Source organism: Hakea prostrata, chromosome 1 (genome assembly GCF_041222555.1).
Source record: "Hakea prostrata isolate BN-2017 chromosome 1, UWA_Hpros_2, whole genome shotgun sequence".
In the NCBI taxonomy this organism is placed as follows: Eukaryota; Viridiplantae; Streptophyta; class Magnoliopsida; order Proteales; family Proteaceae; genus Hakea; species Hakea prostrata.
In genome coordinates, this window is record NC_142600.1 from 16156247 (window position 1) to 16175398 (window position 19152).

General features: G+C 38.7%; 2 protein-coding genes across 5 annotated transcripts; both read left to right on the plus strand.

The window, feature by feature from the left end:
* The first annotated feature begins 3429 nt into the window (after positions 1-3429).
* FBX2 (F-box protein 2) lies at positions 3430-8308 on the plus strand. Its single transcript, XM_089166533.1, has one exon. It carries the CDS (start codon positions 4070-4072, stop codon positions 5765-5767), a length of 1698 nt encoding a protein of 565 aa, XP_089022659.1. The 5' UTR covers positions 3430-4069; the 3' UTR covers positions 5768-8308.
* Positions 8309-8748: 440 nt separating this feature from the next.
* Positions 8749-16049, plus strand: LOC149027858 (putative glucose-6-phosphate 1-epimerase). 4 transcript variants are annotated; one of them, XR_016175192.1, is made up of 12 exons: positions 8749-9504; positions 10123-10174; positions 10780-10917; positions 11031-11129; positions 11610-11707; positions 12616-12723; positions 12842-12923; positions 13009-13128; positions 13389-13457; positions 14007-14443; positions 15417-15481; positions 15598-16049. XR_016175192.1 is itself a non-coding variant. In XM_089166555.1 (9 exons), exons 2-9 carry the CDS (start codon positions 10798-10800, stop codon positions 14175-14177), a joined length of 867 nt encoding a protein of 288 aa, XP_089022681.1. In that variant the 5' UTR covers positions 9513-10174; positions 10780-10797; the 3' UTR covers positions 14178-14858. The 4 variants fall into 4 exon arrangements, 1 of the variants encoding a protein (XP_089022681.1); XR_016175193.1 differs by lacking the exon at positions 10123-10174; XR_016175189.1 differs by lacking the exon at positions 8749-9504 and having other exon boundaries at positions 9513-10917.
* Positions 16050-19152: the final 3103 nt, after the last annotated feature.

Here is a 19152-nt window from a genome sequence, read left to right on the forward strand (position 1 = left end):
AAATTCTTTATAAGAGTTGTTTTGGATAACTTAACTACCAAGCTCACTCTACTTAAAGAAGATCGAAATGTCTCCCGATTCAGTTAGGACTTAGGATCTCAATTTCCTTATAAAATTAAATTGTTACGTTTCTTTTTTTTTTTAAATCCTAACGGATAATAGTGACAGTCTAAAGCAGTTCTAGACTATTCATTCCCGCCAAAAAATTAAAATGAAGGCATTATCATTGGATTAGTAGTTTAGAAATATTCCAACAATTCAATTTAGAAACGCGTTTACTAACGGCATTTTTTTCGTAGTGTTTATCTTATTCCAAATTATGAGCCTAGGCAACTTTAAATTTTCTTTCTAGACTTCTGTACGAAACAAATGTTATTCTATCTAAATAATTATAAAATATTATAATACAGAAGAAAAAATAAATAAACAAATAAACAGACAAGTCACCTAATAGGAGATTTTTTTTTTTTGGTAAACCAAATTTTATTGAGAAGAATCAGAAAAACACAAAGGATTCTTGGCATGAAGCTCAGTGATCTAAGGTGTGGAATACGGCCAAAATGTCCTATTGAAAATGGACAAAGCCTTCCTTGCTAGAGAGTGGATGAACACATTTATATTCCCCTCTCTAGAAAAAAATTAACATACAATTCAGAAAATCTGTAGTTAGGACCCAGATATATATCATATGCTACTGTCTCCACTGCCAGTGACGTTTCTGACGGATCGATCATCTTCAACAACTGAAACCAAAACCATAGAGTCCATATACACAAGTATCTTGGAAAAGTCATTCTCCCGAGCCCATAGCATTGCTTCCCTTACAACCAATGCTTCACCACATAATACTTCATGGAATTCCATTGAGATCGATATTACATATATCACTGCTCCACAGTAGTCCCTAGCTACAAACCCAATTTCACTCTTCCCATCCTCCAAAGAGTAATCACAACAGAGCATCGTTTCTTCTCTTTGGATGTTTAGCCCCTCCATGGTCTGTCGAGCTTTCTCCATCTCTTTCTTCTCTTCTCCAAAAAAGTCCCTTGCTGCCCAAAATTCAGATAAGTGGCTAGAACTTCTAGCTATTGCATCTTCAACCAATGGACCTTTCCATTAAATAGCAATTCAGTCCTTGCTAACCATATAGCCCAACAAGTGAATGTCACCTTTGCTAATAGCTCTCTCCTTCTTACTTTTAATGAAATTTTTATCTTTCCCCATTTCTCTATAAGCCCATGCAGATTTTCATGTTGTCCTCTACTTACAAGAAAATCATTGTTAAGATCAAACCAAATTGTCTTTGCATAGGAACATTTGAAAAGAATATGATGGGTTGACTCAATCTACTCCCCCACACCTCCTACATGAGAAGTCCAACTTCAATAGGAGATTTATACCCCAACTGAAAATCTAAGCGGTCCCCATTTTTTCATAATATAAGTCTTATTCTTTCTAGACTTCTGAATGAAACAAATGTTATTCTATCTAAATTATTATAATTAATAAAAAGAAGGGGGATACAATTAAACAAACAAGTCACCTAATAGGAGATTTCTACCCCAACAGAAAATCTAAGTGGAGGGGTGGTCCTCTATTTCCTAACGCCCTATGCCACCCCCCCCAACCCTCTAAATCCCACAACACCCGCACCCACCCAAACCGAGAACCCAACAAACCGGCCCAAACCGAGCCCGAACCCAAACCGCACCGGCCCACCCAAACCGTTAGGCCGCCCCCGACCGGCACCCCAGTGGAGGGGTGGTCTTCTATTTCTTGACACCCTATGTTGCACTTGTTTCTCATATGTAATGGTGTTTTATTTTGAAATTCAATAGTCCAGTTACAAAATCTATGATACTATAAAGTCTTCACCCAAACTACCCCGGCCCTGTCAAACCATTGTGGCTTGACCTTATTAGAGCAATTATCATACCATCAACCTCAAACACTATTTTGATCACCTCTCTAATTTGTTCTATCTCCACAGCCAACTTTGTCTCCCTCAAATTTGTTTTAGTCTACACTAGCAAGGAGTAAGTAAGTTTGTTTATCTTTCTTTTTCTTTTCCCTCTTCACACTCCAAAGGTTTTTGTATGCATGTGACAACAAAAACACGAATATGAAAGGGTTTTAATCCAGTAGAAGCAAACCATGATTATAACTTACATTATTATCATTGAATTAAAGCCCCTCCACGTTTTGCATTTTATGTTGCCATAAGAAACAAAAAATCCCACAACATCTGCTGATAGAGGCAGAGGAAGAATTTTGGGCTATTTGGGGTATTAATTTAGAAGAATGGGGAATAGAGAAGAGACCCAGATAGAAGAGGAGAGTAACAGGAAAATGGTATAATATTCTTCATTGCTTTTCAAAATGCCTTTTCCCTATTACATTTATACACGAAGATTACTCCTCTATATATATATCTTATAGCCATTGTAATCTTAATATTTTCAATCCCAAAAGGAAGAAACCCCGAGGCATGGTCATGTCAATATTAATTGGGTATTTGGACGGGCTTGGCATAGGTTGATTTTTAACCAAACCTGTACTTTGGGCCGTAGTGGATGGGTTTGGATGGGTTCGGATCACTTCTCCGTGAAAGGGGCACCAATATTTAAGACCCTCATACGAATATTAATAAATTAATTCAGACGTGAGATTTCTAGGGCACAATACGTCCGATGAAAAAGCGTATTGGGTCTCTACGAATTATTGGGATTTAGTCCAAGGTTTAAAGTATCGGTGTCGAGTATTGTATCGGTCAGGTATTTTAAGAGATACATTGTATCGGTCAGGTATTTTAAGAGATGCATTTTATCGTATTGAGCATTATATCATATTAATCGATATATTTTACTAAACTCAATCAAAGAGACATATCAAGATGTATTGTATCAATTGTGTCTAATATGCTAGATATCGATTAGTGCAATGGTCGAATATTTTAAACCTTGGTCGAGCCACCAAGCCAGCTGCCAGCGCTAGTCACTAGTCTACCGCCTCATGCAGCTACGCTGCCCTCACGTCGAAAGACCGCTCGATTCTAACGCCCACGTGACAGCCCCTAGCCACTTTATATCAAAGCACCGCTAAAACCGGATCAACCAAGTCTATCTCTTCCAGGTTCAACCCGATCCGGTCTAACAGGTTTGATCAGCTTTGACTTCCGAGACGGCATGGAACTATGCAAGGAAACTGCATTTTCAATTCTCGTGTCGTATATTACCAAAAAAAAAAAAAGAATTTCCGTGTTGTATCCATTTCTAACGGTCCGGATTCATTTCACGCAGGCACCACCGGCATATTAACCGTTAATCTGTTAACGACGGTAGAGAGAGTGTAGCACATCTAGACCGCCTATTTGGGATCTGAAGCTTAATCTGAACTTTAGAAATTTCCTACTTAACACGGCCTGAAACAGCAGCTCCGACGTCGCTTCACCGATGTTCTTTGTACCTATCGTTTGTGAATTCCTGTGTTTTTCATTTTTGTGTTCTAAGTTACAACAGCTGGAAGGGTAGGGAAACTTTGCTCCGAGTTGCCATCTTCAAGATCGCTGGGAAGCTTCGTAGGTACGCTAAGTGTTTCGCTTCTCTTCCATGATCGTTCCTTTGAATAGTGAGGTTTGATTTCTAGGTTTCCTTTCCTGAATCGAAATCATTCTTTCAATTGGTCTTCGAAGGAGCAAATTTCCGTTCCTTTTTTCCGTTGTACATAATTTTTCCCCTCTTCGACATTCTTTTTGAGAATAATTCATTGCGGGGTGTTTTGGATTTAGATTTATTCCCTTTGTTAGTTGTAATGTATTAGGGTTTGCATATTTCCGTCGAGACTCTTAAGTCTTAACGCAATCACTTTGAGGAAGTTCATCATAGTTAAAACTATTAAGCAGAGGCAAATTGAGGGGCTTTGATTTCTGGGTTCTTATCTTTTCACGTAGGGAGCTTAGGAATTTCAGTTTTCACCTATAAAAATTTGTTAGAAGTTGGGGCGTTGATCTCTTATATCAAAGGAGTGGTTATCTCTCCTGGTGTATTCTACCTGTTCAGTTTTTCTTTTTATGGCATTAAAATGCCAGGGGAGTGGAAATTCGAAGGAGTCTTTGGATTGTATTGATAATAATCCTTGGGAGGAGGAGGTTGCACCGACCCAGTTCAGATCCTCTATTCCTTGTTGTATATCAGGATTTGTTTCCAGAAAAGAAAACCATGAATCTGTGATTCCCAAACTCAGTTCTGAATCTCAGCCCAAGGAGGGAATTGCATTTTCTTGCAGTCAGAAAGTTACATTACCAGATGACTCTACTTCTAATGGACTTCGTAATATTACCGATCTTCCTCCGGCCTTGTTATCAGAAATCCTTCACTGCCTTGATGCTAAAGAGCTTGGTATTGTTTCCTGTGTGTCGACATCCCTGTACCAGCTTGTGTCTAACCACTTTGGGTGGAAAGAGTTATATTGTGAAAGATGGGGTCTGCCGGTGGGTTCAGAGACCTCAGGTTCAGGATATCCAAATGAAAAATCTTGGAAGGAGTTTTTTGTAGAGAGGGAGTACAGGAGCAGGATCTTCATGGGTCGTTACAGTATTGATGTTCTTTATGGCCACACGGAAGCAGTCCGTGCAGTTTTTCTCTTGACCTCTGTGAATCTTATATTTACTGGAGGTTATGATGCCGTTATCCGCATGTGGGATATGGAAGATGGGTTGTCAATTGCATCTTCACGTCCCCTGGGTTGCACAATCCGGGCAGTTGCAGCTGATACTAAACTTTTGGTGGCAGGAGGAACTGATGGCTTCCTCCAGTGTTGGAGAGCAGTAGAGGGTCTTCCTCATTTGTTTGACATTACGGGCTCTCAGAATCCTGATTCTGAGTTTCGTCTTTGGGAACATGAAGGGCCTATAACTTGCCTTGCTTTAGATTCTAAAAGGATTTACAGTGGTTCGTGGGACATGACTGTTCGTGTCTGGGATCGATCTCTCTTGAAGTGTATAAAAGTCATGAGTCATGGGGATTGGGTTTGGAGCCTTGTACCACGTGGATCCAGTGTTGCCAGTGCCGCAGGGAGGGATGTTTACATCTGGGACAGTGATGGAGCCAATCAGCTTGACATAATCCAGAATGTTCACACTGGTAACACTTGTGCATTGGCACGTAGTAACATGGGGGAGCTTCTGTTCACTGGAGGAGATGATGGAGCCATACACATGTTTGAGATCAAAAGTCACTGCATGGACACTAATGCTACCAAAGTTGCAACTTGGATCCCTCATTCTGGTCCTGTCCAGTCCCTCTCCTTCGAGTTCCCTTGGCTTGTTTCAGCTTCAAGTGATGGAAAACTTTCTTTGATTGATGTGAGAAAGTTACTAAAGGGAAGCAAAAGCTCTTGGTTGGGGAACCCTAGAAAAATTAGCAAGTCAGCTGCTGGAAATGTGGAGGCTCCACAGAGGATGTTACATGGTTTTGGATGCAATCTGTTTTCAGTGGACATAGGTGCTGATCGCATAGTATGTGGTGGTGAAGAAGGCGTGGTCAGAATGTGGAACTTCTCACAAGCTTTGGAGATTGAACAGAGGGTAAGGGCGTTAAAGGGTATTCGGTTAGAAAATCGGATGAGGCGGCGGAAAATCCAAACGGAAATGAACACCAAGGGAGGCCGGGGTGATCAATGTTCAGTTGCCGCCAAGAAGAACCAAATCAATGGTGATAGAAGAGTCTGGCACTCAAGGCGTGGGGGTTGTGGGAAGTTGAAAGCTTAGTAAGTCAGGGTCATTTTTCCTTTGTGTGCACAAATACTTCATATTAGTCATGTAGCATACCAAACTCTCCTTTTAAGTTGATCTGGTCTTTGCATCTTTATTTTATCAGCTTGGTATTTGAGTTTCAAGTATAGTTTTTCTCTTTTACTAAACTCTCATGGGGATGAATCCTTTCCATGATTTGGCTGCTAACTTATCTAGCATATGGAATAATACTCAGTTATAGTGTCTCCCCAATTTTGAATTACTTTAGTTTTGTTAATGAAGTGCAAATTGTGTCAATTGTCTACAGAGAAATATATGGGTTTATGCAATTGTGGTTGGTGGATTTACTCCAGCCCTAGATGGTCACAATGAGAGTTTTTTGTTTTAGTTGTTTGGAGAAGGCATGGTATAAACCTCCTGGGATAGAGGAGGAGGAAGGAGTTGAAAGTTGAAGCATGAAATAGACCCGTTTAAATCATTCATCTAATATTTATAACATTTGACATTAGGAGATATTCTGTTTTTGTTTTATTTTTTGTATACATATCTTTTAAGTTTTTGAGTGTGTGCAGAGATCAACTTATTAGATGCTGCAGCAGCCAATAAGGTGCTCATTGCATGTGGTGACTCTTTTTCTTTGGTGGTGCTATATTTTTTCTTATTCTCTGGATGTGATTTTTTCTTACCAAACCCTTTACAACAACCATGGTGAAGTCTATTAGGAGTTCAAATTTGATGAAAATGTATTTAGCATAGTCCATAGCATCAGGTATTCTGGAAATTGCACCAATTTTTCTTATTCTCAGTCGTCATTGTATTGTTGTTGTAGTGTCTTTTTTCCTTGGGGGGTTGAAGTCGTCATTAGAAGTGAGCTAGCAAGAACTCGTGAAAAATCAAAGGAAAGAGATTTGTGCATTACCTTTCTGTGATGGATCATTGCGGTTGGATTCCCTCCCTCCCAAGAATAGAATTTGAGAAAGATTTTCACTTCATGGACTTTAAAATCGTCCATGAGATGATGCCCCAGGGTCATGATTATTGTGGTGAAAGAAGGTGATATGTTTGTTTTTGGTTTTCATGTTTTTCTTTTTCGACAGAGGAAAGAATGTGATTTGTAAATTAACCACTTGCATGGGAGTTTAGAATTGTGTTTGAGTAATGGTTTGGCTGACCCATTTAAAGTAAGAGAAAATGTATCAGAATCTTGGTTGTGAAACACAGCCCCTTGCCATGGTAGTAGATGATAGCATATCTGAAACGAAACTCTTCAGAGGGTGGGGGGAAAATGTTTACTCCATTGCCGATTTTACTTGGAATATGAGATGGCTTTGGGAACAGAAGTTAGGTCATTGGTGTCTCAATGAGGCTGGAGGACAACCCAGGTAAACCCAGTTATGTTTTCCTCCCCCGAAATCCAGACCTCATTGAAAGCTACAAATGAAGAATTTTTTTCCCCTCCTTGATTGATCATCAGTTTGGGAACTAGTACCAGGATGTCAACCAGCTAGTCTTGGTTGGTTGAGCAGGGGTTTACTGTAATTGGGTAGGACTGCTGCCAAACCTGTAGCATGATCTTTCTTCAGATCCCAATCGATTGGTTTGCTTGCTGTGAGGGAATGCTATTCTCTCTTTTTTTATCCCCTTTTTTTTGGGCTGTGTATCTTGCTGGTGTCTTACTTCAGCAGAGAGCAAAAATTTGGTTGAGAAGTTAGGACAAGTAACAATTGAAGATCTGTTAAAAAGAGGCTGGACTCTTCAGAGGCCATAGAATCAGTCCCAATTTGTGCTAGGAGAGAAAAATCTCAAAAGTGACTTTTCAAATTATGCAAGATGAAGGAACGTAGGAGATGTTGTCTATTAGGCCTTGAATGTGCTTCTAGCATTAGTGGCACAACTTTTTATGCAGAGACAGTAAACAAAGTGTTATTGTTTCATTACATATGGTGCTCAATTTCTTATGCAGAGGCAGCTTCCATTATTAGGGCATGAATTCTCACTCTCAACACAGTTGACATTCGATTGAGAAGGAAATTATTGTTTAATTACATATTCAACGAAAACGCATTCTTTATTTGAGAATCTTAGACATTGTATCAAACAGTTCATCGGCAAAATCTGTTTTGAGTTCTATGTGGTTGCATCAGTGGGGATTATTATGTTTTTCCTTGGGTTCAGAAATTCAAAAGCATCCAGTACTTATCTTCTCCAAGAATGTGTTGCAATTGAGGCTTGTTGAATTGCCCAGGTCCACAACGCTTCGAAGAACCAACAACATCGAATCATAAATTTAACCCTGTATCTCAGTAGTCTGTTATTAATGGTGTTAGGTTTTATTTTAAATTAATTACTTACAAATAAAGATTGTAGTTTTAGATTGCACACATATCATAAATGGGAATTGATCAATTTTCTCTTAATGTGAGTGGAAAGTCTGGATTCACAATTCTGGATAGATACCCATTTGAATTTCTTCTTTCCTTCCTCTAATTGTGTGATCGGCATCTCATGTACACCAAGCAGAAGACTGCAGAGAAGACCTTAAAATGAAGAGATGAATCGTCCTCTGTCTACTTTGCTGTGAGATTCCTTGTCCTGGTTTGTTTTCCCTCGGCAAAAATTTTTAAAAAACCCCCACGGGGGGGGCCCCCGGCACCCTTTTTTTCTTTTTTTGGGGGGGGGGGGGGGGGGGGGGGGGGGGAAAACAAAAAAAAAATTAAAAAAAAAAAAAAAAATTTTTTTTCGCCCCCAGGGGGTCCAGTGTTTTTTGCTATAGTCAAGCGCAATTAATGCGCTTGACGGTTAAGCGCACCGTCCGATCTAATCGGACGGTGCGCTTTATCTTTTCATTAAAATAATCAAAAAATCTCTTAAAGCATGGGTTTTGGTATTCGGTTCGGTCTAATGCATGAATGCGGTTCAACTTGGGCGGTTCGATCAAACGTTTTATACCTGTGTCAAATACGTATATACGAATTCAAAAACCACTCAAATATTCAAAATGTTTTGAAAAACACAAAACGAAACCGCCCAACCCTCATTTCGTGATTTCGATTTCGAGGTCCGACGAATCTGGAGAAGAAGAAGAAGAGGAGGAAGCAGGAGGTTGAACAATAATCTTGCTGCTTGGTTTTCCAGATTACCTGAATGGACGATCTGGGTTCTGCTTGTGGCCCTGACTGTGTACAATTTGGTTGCCGTCTTGGCCCCTGGCGGGCCATTGAAGCTCTTGGTTGAGCTTGCTTCGAGCAGGGAGGAAGAACTTCCGGCTCTGGTGTATGAAGCTCGCACTACCGTATAGTCGAACCATGGGAGTCGTGGATCGTCGACGGCTGCTGTCTAGGACTTATAGTCGCTAGGTCGTCGAAGTCAGGTTCTGTTGAAGTTGAACCGCCAACGAAAATCGTCTTGGAGTGGTCGATGCTGCAAATCTTCGGCCTCGACAGACAGATGACGGGATTGTAGATGCAGAGTCATCCCTTATGGTTAGCTCCGCTGAGAGAATGCCTACGATCAGTGCAGGTTTTGAGTCTGACTACTCCACAGAGAATGTTGGGTCACTACAAGCTCAACTGTATGACAATCAACATACTGAGATTGTTGTTGATGAGGAAATGTCACCCCTTGTTAACATGCGTTTGGGAAGTGAGCGCATTAATGGCGTAGGACCCAAGCAAAATTGCATCTCTGCCAGCGGCGACGGTTATTGACGAGGATCAAGCGTCTCTTGTGAAACCCTTGTTTCCCTTTTTCACGTACGCTCGTTCTTCTCGTCTCCAGGTTTTATTTTTAAAGAAAATCGCCATGGCTCTGTAAATCTAGTTTGTGGCCTGCCTCTTATTTTATTTTCCTTACTGTAGGGGGAAAAATAAAAGGTTTTGTGGTAATACAACAATTTAATTTGGATTCTCTAACTTGTTCCCTGTGGTGGAGGGGATCAGATCGTAGTCTCTAATTTGTCCATAGCAAGAAAGAAAAAATGATCAAGTTCATGAAGGATTTTTTCCCCCATTCAATGGATTCTTTCTCTGTGTGTGTGGAGTTTATTTCCCACTAAATTACGGGATTCAGTGGTATACAGGTGTGTGAATGTTATCTGTTCTTCATGTTGCTCACATACTACCAAGTGCACTAATGACTGTCAACTGAGGACAATGATATCAACTGCCAACTGTCCATGCTCTCCAGCTTAATAGGTTTAGCTTATTTGATGAGAACCTTGAAAATTTGAATTAGTTTGCTGCCTTTTGGTTTTTGGTTTTCAATCCAATGTAGGATGCATTTGAGCAGGATGACTTTGAAGGCTGAATTTTCATTATTGCTTTTTCCTAGTCTTCTTTTTCACAATACTAACCACATTTTTATGAAATTAGTGGAGGCATCCCACATTATTTCCCACAGTTCGAACCCGGTCCAATTTAGCAGGTGTGGCTCACTTCCATTTCGTCTTTTCAGTCTTTGCTACTGGTCAATTTATCATTCCTCTTATTTTCTTGTTTTACAATAATTGGACTTTATGTGCTGTCATGAGTATTGAGTGGGTCTGCACTCCATGAAGGCACGAAATCAAATAAGTTTTCACGGTTTCCATCTCTAGTTGTATTGATACCTAAGCCAAAAGCAAAGGTCATTAATAAATAGCTCTAGATAATGAAGATATTATCAACATAGTGTGGACTTAAGGATCTATATCATTGCATGTGATATAGTAGGGGTTAGTTTGTACCTTTCATGATATCGCAGATTCCTACCAGATGAAAGCATGCATCTCTGGGAAAGATTGTCCTTCCTTCTGTTGGATAAACTATTTTTAAATGTTCTCTTATGTTATAATGATAGAGAACTTGAATTATTGTTCTACAATTTGCCAATGCTGATTTTCTTTAGCAAAGAATTGGTTGATCCTGGTTTTTGCATCTGGAAAACTGGTTCAAGTGCGATGCTTTCAGTTTTTAGTCAATGTCTAATTTTTGTCTTGATTTCTAGTGATACTCCTTTTATTCTGATGTATTATTCATTTTTTGTAACAGCATGGGTTTGCAAGGAACATGAATTGGTCTATTGTTGATTTTTCAAATGCGGATGGAAATCCCATCGTAACTCCGGAACTAAGGGATGCTCCTTACAGCCATTCCATGTGGGATTTCAGTTTCCAAGCTTTATACATGGTCAGTATTTACATGAATTCAGTAGTTCTCTAATTTTCTTTATTTTTTGTTCTGCTTTGAAACCTAACTTAGAGTTTTTATCTTTATGGTTTGCAATTTCAATTCCTTTGCAGGTCAGGTTGAACCCAAAGAGCCTTTCAACAGAGCTGACAATAAAAAATACAGATTCTAAGCCCTTCTCGTTTAATACTGCGTTGCACACTTACTTCAGTGTAAGACTCCTAATTCCATTCGGAGGTGCTAATAGGGGGCCAGAGGGAGTTGCTAAATTCATGTTTTCTGTTAAGGCATGAATCGGGTTGAATGTGGATTAGTTTAATGCAGATCCAAATTTAGATTCTGATCTATTTCAAGCCATATAGTGTCTGGATCTAGATCCAATGTAACCCATACTAGCTAATGCACATCGATTGTAACTTAAACTGTCAAAAATATCAATTGGATATGGGTTGGATCTTGATAGTTTTGCTTCATTCCATTGTTTGGGGAAAATGTGAAAAAAACTACTAACCTATGTCTGGATCTGACTTTAGCACAGATATATAATATATATATAATCTTCAGATCCAAGATAGATATACAGATATAAATCAGAATGGATCATTTAGTTGTAGCCTTTTTGTTTTGTCTTAGTCGCTGGATTGTTTGTTAAACAAATAAGTGATTCATGATGCATATGTAGAATTCTACAGGGATCCGTAACAGGGGCATCAATAAAATCTCTCAAGGGTTGCAAAACATTGAACAAGGATCCAGACCCTAAAATTCCTGTGGAGAGCATTGAGGATAGGTTTGTATTCTCTTTGTCGTAACTATACAGTTTTCTCTAATAAATGCATGCCCCGTTGTTTTGTAAAAGGTTGTTGGGTGAATCTACATTGATCACATTTTATACAATTTGGAAAACACTTATGGCTGAATTTACTTGGTACCTTGCAATAGAAACATCTCAATTATTAATCATAGTCCATTCATTCCTTAAAAAAAAAAAAAAAATAAACTGAAGGGACTCAGTGTGCATGACAGGAAAGGGCAAACCCAGTGCAAAAGGCTTCCTCACAAGCAGTTTAATTTGGGTTTGGGCGGGGGGTGGGTGTAAGGGTGGTGATGCAGCCTTACCCAAACAATTTTTTGCTGAGATGCTGCTCCGATACCTTGACTTCAGGCCACAACTGTAGTCCACTGACCGTTGTGCCAAGGCCTGCCCCTTAGTGCATAGCAACTCATAGAAGTACCAATCAGCCCATCATCAGAAAGTAAATAAAGCCTTGAAAATTTTCCTGAAAAGTCAACATGTGAAAGGTGATTTTTGCAGCTGGAAATGGTTTTGGGAAGGTGCCTAAAAATTTGACATGTGATTAGCCATGGGGATCTCTTATCCATGCAGCAGTTAAAATGGTCTTTTTCATCTGTCTGTGCTGATCAATTACAGTTAAGCTTGGCTAGTTGAGCTGGGGAGCTAACCTTTTCCATTAGTCTGTGACTAAATGCGTACATACTTTCTATGTGGTAGTTGGCATTTCCTTAACTGAAATCTTCCCTCTGTTGTACAACTTACATACTTTATAAAGGAAGTTACCATTTTGATGGATAAAGAACTCATTTTAGAGGCACCAACTTCTGTTTTAATATGAAGTATGAGCAGTATACATTTTATTACTTCCTAAATTCTGACTCTCTTTTTTCCCCACAATTCAGGGATGTGATCACTTTTCCAGGTTTTGTAGATTGTGTGTACCTCAACACTCCTAGTCAGATAGAACTTAACAATGGATTGGGAGAAACAATTACCCTTAAGAATACCAAGTACATGAATACAACCCATAATGTTCTTGCATTTTCAACATTTAATGTTTTCCTGAAAGGAAAATGGGGGAACAATCATGTATCTTATTCTTTTTGTACACTTCTGTTTTCTGTGCAGTTGGTCAGATTGTGTTTTGTGGAACCCTCATTTAACGATGGAACACTGCTACAAGGATTTTGTGTGTGTTGAAAATGCGAAGGTACCGAATCATCTGATGATTTCTTTTGTTTCCTGAATTGCAGAGTACACTATTCTTATCATAAAATGTCTTTTGTGTTGTGCAGCTTGCCTTCTACACACTCAACTCATCACGGTCTGCTTATCAGGCTATAACATTCAATCCTCATTTCTTTGATGTTTATACAATACTAGCAGTCCAGGTGCGATGTAGCATTCTCTTGAAGGTATGACTTTCCTCACCTCTAAATTCAGATTATGATTTGTGTCTTAGTTACTGCATTGGAGCATCATGCCACCTGTTACTTAATTTTCTACGGAAAAAGCCAGTCAGAAGAGGACCCAAATCCAACAACTAAGAAACAAAGTGTGGGACAAGGACAAGATTCAGCTCATATTGATAATAATGCTGCACTATTTGGTTTGTATTTTGTAGACTGTCGTCTTCTTTCAGCCAGTAACTTCGATTTGGCTTCCTATTTTGCAGACCATCGTTGTCGAGTTCTGGTGGTTTGTTGAGCTTCGATTTGGCTTCACACCCATTTTTGCAAAAAAGGTAACATTTCTATTCGATGCCTTAACTGCAATGGTATGAGACCTCTGGTTTCCTGAAGCATTTGCCTAGGTATGAGATCTCTGGTTTTCTGTTGAAGGGGTTTCGATTTGGCTTCACACCCATGAGTCATCTCTTTCAGGCAAACATACACATACAACGACATGAGATCACTCTAACCCAATTTGATCCTTAACTGCTTTATCTGATCATTCCCATTTTTGCATGGGTTCATTAAAATTCTCCTAGTATTCATTGCTTAATATGTGCAAGTGTACGATTGCCATTTATGTCATGAGCTGTTAATTTGTATGATTTGTGTACCTTTAAGTTATTTCTAAATCATACTTGCTGAAAGCTTTTATATCTCTTATTTAATTAGAGAGTAATATGTGTTTGAGTACTTTGCTTCTTTAAATTATAAGCCTCATCTATCTAGCAAAGTCTTTGTGATTGGATGCTACATTGTGATAAAAACTCCACATTTGAAATGTTGTTACTGATATAAAATTATTTTTGACACTCTTGGTCTGCTTTTGTATTTATTGGTAGGATCAAGCTTCCCTCTGGTTCCAAAAAGATTGTACCAACCGGGTGCAGAGCTATGATTGGGCAAGTTGCAGTTGGAGGCAACTGAGAAACCCATGCTCAAGGCTGGAAATGCATACATATTCTTGTTTTTCATATATCCTTGCAGCTACCTTCAGAATTTTTTTACTTTGAAGTTTTGTAGTAAGAGGATTCAGTTAGTTTTGATATTGCCTTGAGACCTCAAGTAATGTTAATGGTGCATCATCATTTAAGATTTATTCTAGTGTTATATACTGGTATTTTCTTATAAACATTGTCCACTGAACGATTTTCCTTTTGAATTGCTTACTTTTTTGATCATGCGTTTTTTGCAGTTTGCTGCTGGGATGTGGCTGATTGAAATGCTTTGATTTATCTTGTGGATGACAAGTAGTTGATCTAATCCATGTTGTCAAGTGGTGAGTTGGTTCCTCTTCAATATTCCATCAAAACTAAGTGGTATTTTTCTGCTCCAGTGAATTTAAATGAAGGTCTACACGCATATGGCAGCTTATGTATAGTTCATGGTTGAACTGAACACAGTGGATTTATGGGTTTTTGGGCTTTTTTTGGATCGTTCGAGGCATTCTTTTGGGTTTGCTCATGATTGGTCTTGGATTGTGTGAAACTTTTCAGGTCTTCCATTTGTGATCGGATTGATAAGCTAGTTTTTTGTGCCTCCATTCATCATCTTTGGTGATAGTGCAATCTCCAAAGATGGACTTTCAAATCCTGCTCTTCAGACATGATTTGGAATGTCATCTATTTTGACGTTTCTTTTAGATTGTTAGCTTACCTCCATCCCCATGTTGATGATATCCCAAGGAACAGATTCATTGTTGTATTTGGGTCTTAACTCCTTATTTCGGTCTTCCTATTAAAGACCTTGTATTCTTTTTTCTGTTCTTTAATATAATTATTCATTCATCCAAAAAAAAATAGCTTTGGCTAGATATATTAGTTCATAACGGTGTGAGAATAAGTCAGTAGTAAGTATCAAATCATTCATGATTTTCTAATTGTTACATGCATCAATAAATAAAGTATTTCTTGAATGTTTATTGTGGTCTGCATTTTTTCTTCTTTGGGGGGGGGGGGGGACTGATCACTCATTAAACATTTATTTGTTTTCACTTTCATTCACCTCACTTTGAAGACCTAATTTTTATTTTCCTTCCCCACATTCCTAACAACCACACGAGGATGCTTATTTAGTAGTATGTAGTTGTAACATCTGTTGGGAATTAATGACAGCATAAAGTTGATGCCTCCCTCTTAACTATCAGTGTTCTAATCATTTTTATGTGCAGATAACCTGAAAGAGAAAAGCTTTGCGCTAGTTATGTATACATCTTTGACTTCCATCTCTGTTGGTTCTTTTTCTTTCTACAGATGAGCATTGGGAGAAATGGAAGGAGATTATTGACGTTACTGATAAGATAACATACAGCTTCCATGTGAGTGGAGTTTGGTGATGAATGCTAACATTACATCCTTATTTGATACCATCTCCATCTCATGCTTATTGATTGTCCTCTTTCTAACCCATGAGTCACCCATTTGCGTATTGCAGGATGATTCAAGGAGTCAAAAATCAACTAGAGGCCGATACAATGTGTGAGGAAACAATTTTGGCTTCTTTTTTTGATGCAGTGTGTGAGAACAATTTTGGCTTCTTGTTTTTGGGTTTGGGATTTCTCTTTTGGGGTTTTGGGTTGAGGAGTGCTCTGAGATGTAAACTGGGATGACAATTTTACTATCATTTTTCTTGTTGATCTGCTACACAAAAAGCTACCTGGAGTCTGTATTGTAAAACAACTTATTCTACTATGTACTATTATGCTTTGTCAGTGTCTTCTTCTGTGGTGATTTCCATACGACTAAGATTTATAAAATTGAACATTTGTCTGTTTTGGTCGTCTTCCCACCTCTATCATTTTATAATGTGGACAATGACCTATATATGTAATGGCTTTTGCACCAGCTGCTCTGGATCTACTTGAGAAATTCCCCTTGGCCAATCAAAACGGAGTAGTGATGTCTTTTAGTTTAAAATACACTTTGGAGGAAATTGACATACTTTGAAATTACGTTTCTTTTTAAACGGAATGATGAAACGGAGTCCTTCCGTTTAAACTGAAACCATTCCGTTTTGTCTATGAGTCTTATGAAACGGAGTAGTTTCGTTTAAAAAGAAACCATTCCGTTTGGTATATGAATTTTATGAAATGGATCGGTGAAAAGAAAGTAGAAGTTGCAAACCTTGTTGCTCCAAAGCTTCCTGTCCTCATAAGATTCTAACTTTTCAAGTTCAGTCCTCTTGTGCTGGCATCCCATAGATAGCTACAACATAAGAAAAGCTTATCAAAAAAAACAAAAAAATCATGTTTAAGCTATCAACTTTGCATGGCATGTAAGTGAATCGGGCAGTTTCTGGATAATAGAACTTCATTTTAAAAATTCACTTGCCCAATCACATTTAAAGAAAACAAATTCAATTATTCAAGAACCGAGTTCTCAACATTGTCAATTTACACTGCCTATGGACCTCAATGAAACTTATGATGCCCCCCATCAATGCTATGGAGCTTTGAATATCATTCAGTATTGGTTGGATTGCAATTTTGCTACTGTCATTCGCCATTAATGCGGTCCAACTGTTAGATTTGAAAATGTAATAGAAATGGGTTGCATTCCATGATTGGTCCAACTCTCGATTAGTTATTATATTTTCAATCTGCAAGAGCCCGAACCTACTAGCTTCACTGATCATGTATGGTGGTAGTTATGAACGCCCATGTTGTATGGTGGCAGTTAAAGCACCAATCTTGTGAATCAAACGTAAATATTAGAACATTATAAATTGACCCCAATTTGAAATACAGTTAAAATATAACTTTTATTTTAACCAAGTTAGTAAAGCCGTCAATGGCCGTACAACCAGGGAATTCAAGAATGCCATGTGTTATTGTTTCAACCGCATTTTGGAGAAAATGGAATTTGTGTTTAAAGTTGGTAATGCATTTCAGACCCAGACGGTTGATCGTCTACCCAGACGGAAGACCGTCTGGATTTAGTAGTCCAGACAGAATTTCCGTCTGCCCTACTGGTGTTTGAAATATAAAATCAGAAAACCAACTGGTTCCTTTTTAAACGGAACCAACCCGTTTTAACATAGACGAAACGGAATGGTTCCGTTTTAAAAGGAACCACTCCGTTTCATAAGACTTACGGATCGAAGCGGAATGGTTCCCTTTTAAACGGAATCACTCCGTTTCAGAAGACTCATTTACCAAACGGAATGGTTCCTTTTTAAACGGAACCAACCCGTTTTAACATAGACGAAACGGAATGGGTCCCTTTTAAAAGGAACCACTCCGTTTCTTAAGACGCACAGACGAAACGGAATGGTTCCTTTTTAAACGGAATCACTCCGTTTCAGAAGACTCATTTACCAAACGGAATGGTTCCTTTTTAAATGGAACCAACCCGTTTTAACATAGACGAAACGGAATGGGTCCCTTTTAAAAGGAACCATTCCGTTTCATAAGACCCAGTGATAAAACGGAATGGTTCCTTTTTAAACGGAATCACTCCGTTTCGGAAGACTCATTTACCAAACGGAGTGGTTCCTTTTTAAACGGAACCAACCGTTTTAACATGCAAAAACGGAATGAGTCCGTTTTAAAAGGAACCACCCCGTTTCATAAGACCCGGTGATAAAACGGAATGGTTCCTTTTTAAGCGGAATCACTCCGTTTGAAGACTCATTTACCAAGCGGAGTGGTTCCTTTTTAAACGGAACCAATCCGTTTTAACATAGACGAAACGGAATGAGTTCGTTTTAAAAGGAACCAACCCGTTTCATAAGACCCAGTGATAAAACGGAATGGTTCCTTTTTAAACGGAATCACTCCGTTTCAGAAGACTCATTTACCAAACGGAATGGTTCCTTTTTAAACGGAACCAATCCGTTTTAACATAGACGAAACGGAATGAGTCCGTTTTAAAAGGAACCACCCCGTTTCATAAGACCCAGTGATAAAACGGAATGGTTCCTTTTTAAACGGAATCACTCCGTTTTGAAGACTCATTTACTAAGCGGAGTGGTTCCTTTTTAAACGGAACCAATCCGTTTTAACATAGACGAAACGGAATGAGTCCGTTTTAAAAGGAACCAACCCGCTTCATAAGACCCGGTGATAAAACGGAATGGTTCCTTTTTAAACGGAATCACTCCGTTTCAGAAGACTCATTTACCAAACGGAGTGGTTCCTTTTTAAACGGAACCAATCCGTTTTAACATAGACGAAACGGAATGAGTCCGTTTTAAAAGGAACCACCCCGTTTCATAAGACCCAGTGATAAAACGGAATGGTTCCTTTTTAAACGGAATCACTCCGTTTCAGAAGACTCATTTACCAAACGGAGTGGTTCCTTTTTAAACGGAACCAATCCGTTTTAACATAGACGAAACGGAATGAGTCCGTTTTAAAAGGAACCACCCCGTTTCATAAGACTCACATACGAAACAGGCTGGTTCCTTTTTAAACAAAACCACTCCGTTTCGGAAGACTAATTTACCAAACGAAGTGGTTCCTTTTTAAACGGAACCAATCCGTTTTAAAATAGACGAAACGAAATTATTCCGTTTTATAAGGAACCACTCCATTTTATAAGACCCATAGACGAAACGGAATCGTGCCTTTTTATACGGAACGACTCCGTTTCGTCATCCTCTATAGATAATACGGAATGGTTTCTGTTTAAACGGAACTACTCCGTTTCATAAGACCAATAGACGAAACGGAATGGTTTCTATTTAAACGGAACGACTTCGTGTCATCATTCCGTTTAAAAAGGAACGTAATTTCAAAGTATGTCCATTTCCTCCAAAGTGTGTTCTAAACAAAAAGACATCACATTCGACGGCTTTACTCACTTTGTTCATTGGAGACAAGTTAAATTTAAACTGTATTTGAAACAAAATATTTAAAATGTTAAATGAATTGATTTAAGCTTTATAGGAACTGCGGATCACATAGAACATAGGAGGCATCTTTCAGTCGGCTAATCCAATTTTCATACTCTACAGGTGATCTTCCTCTACATCACATTTCTCATGTAC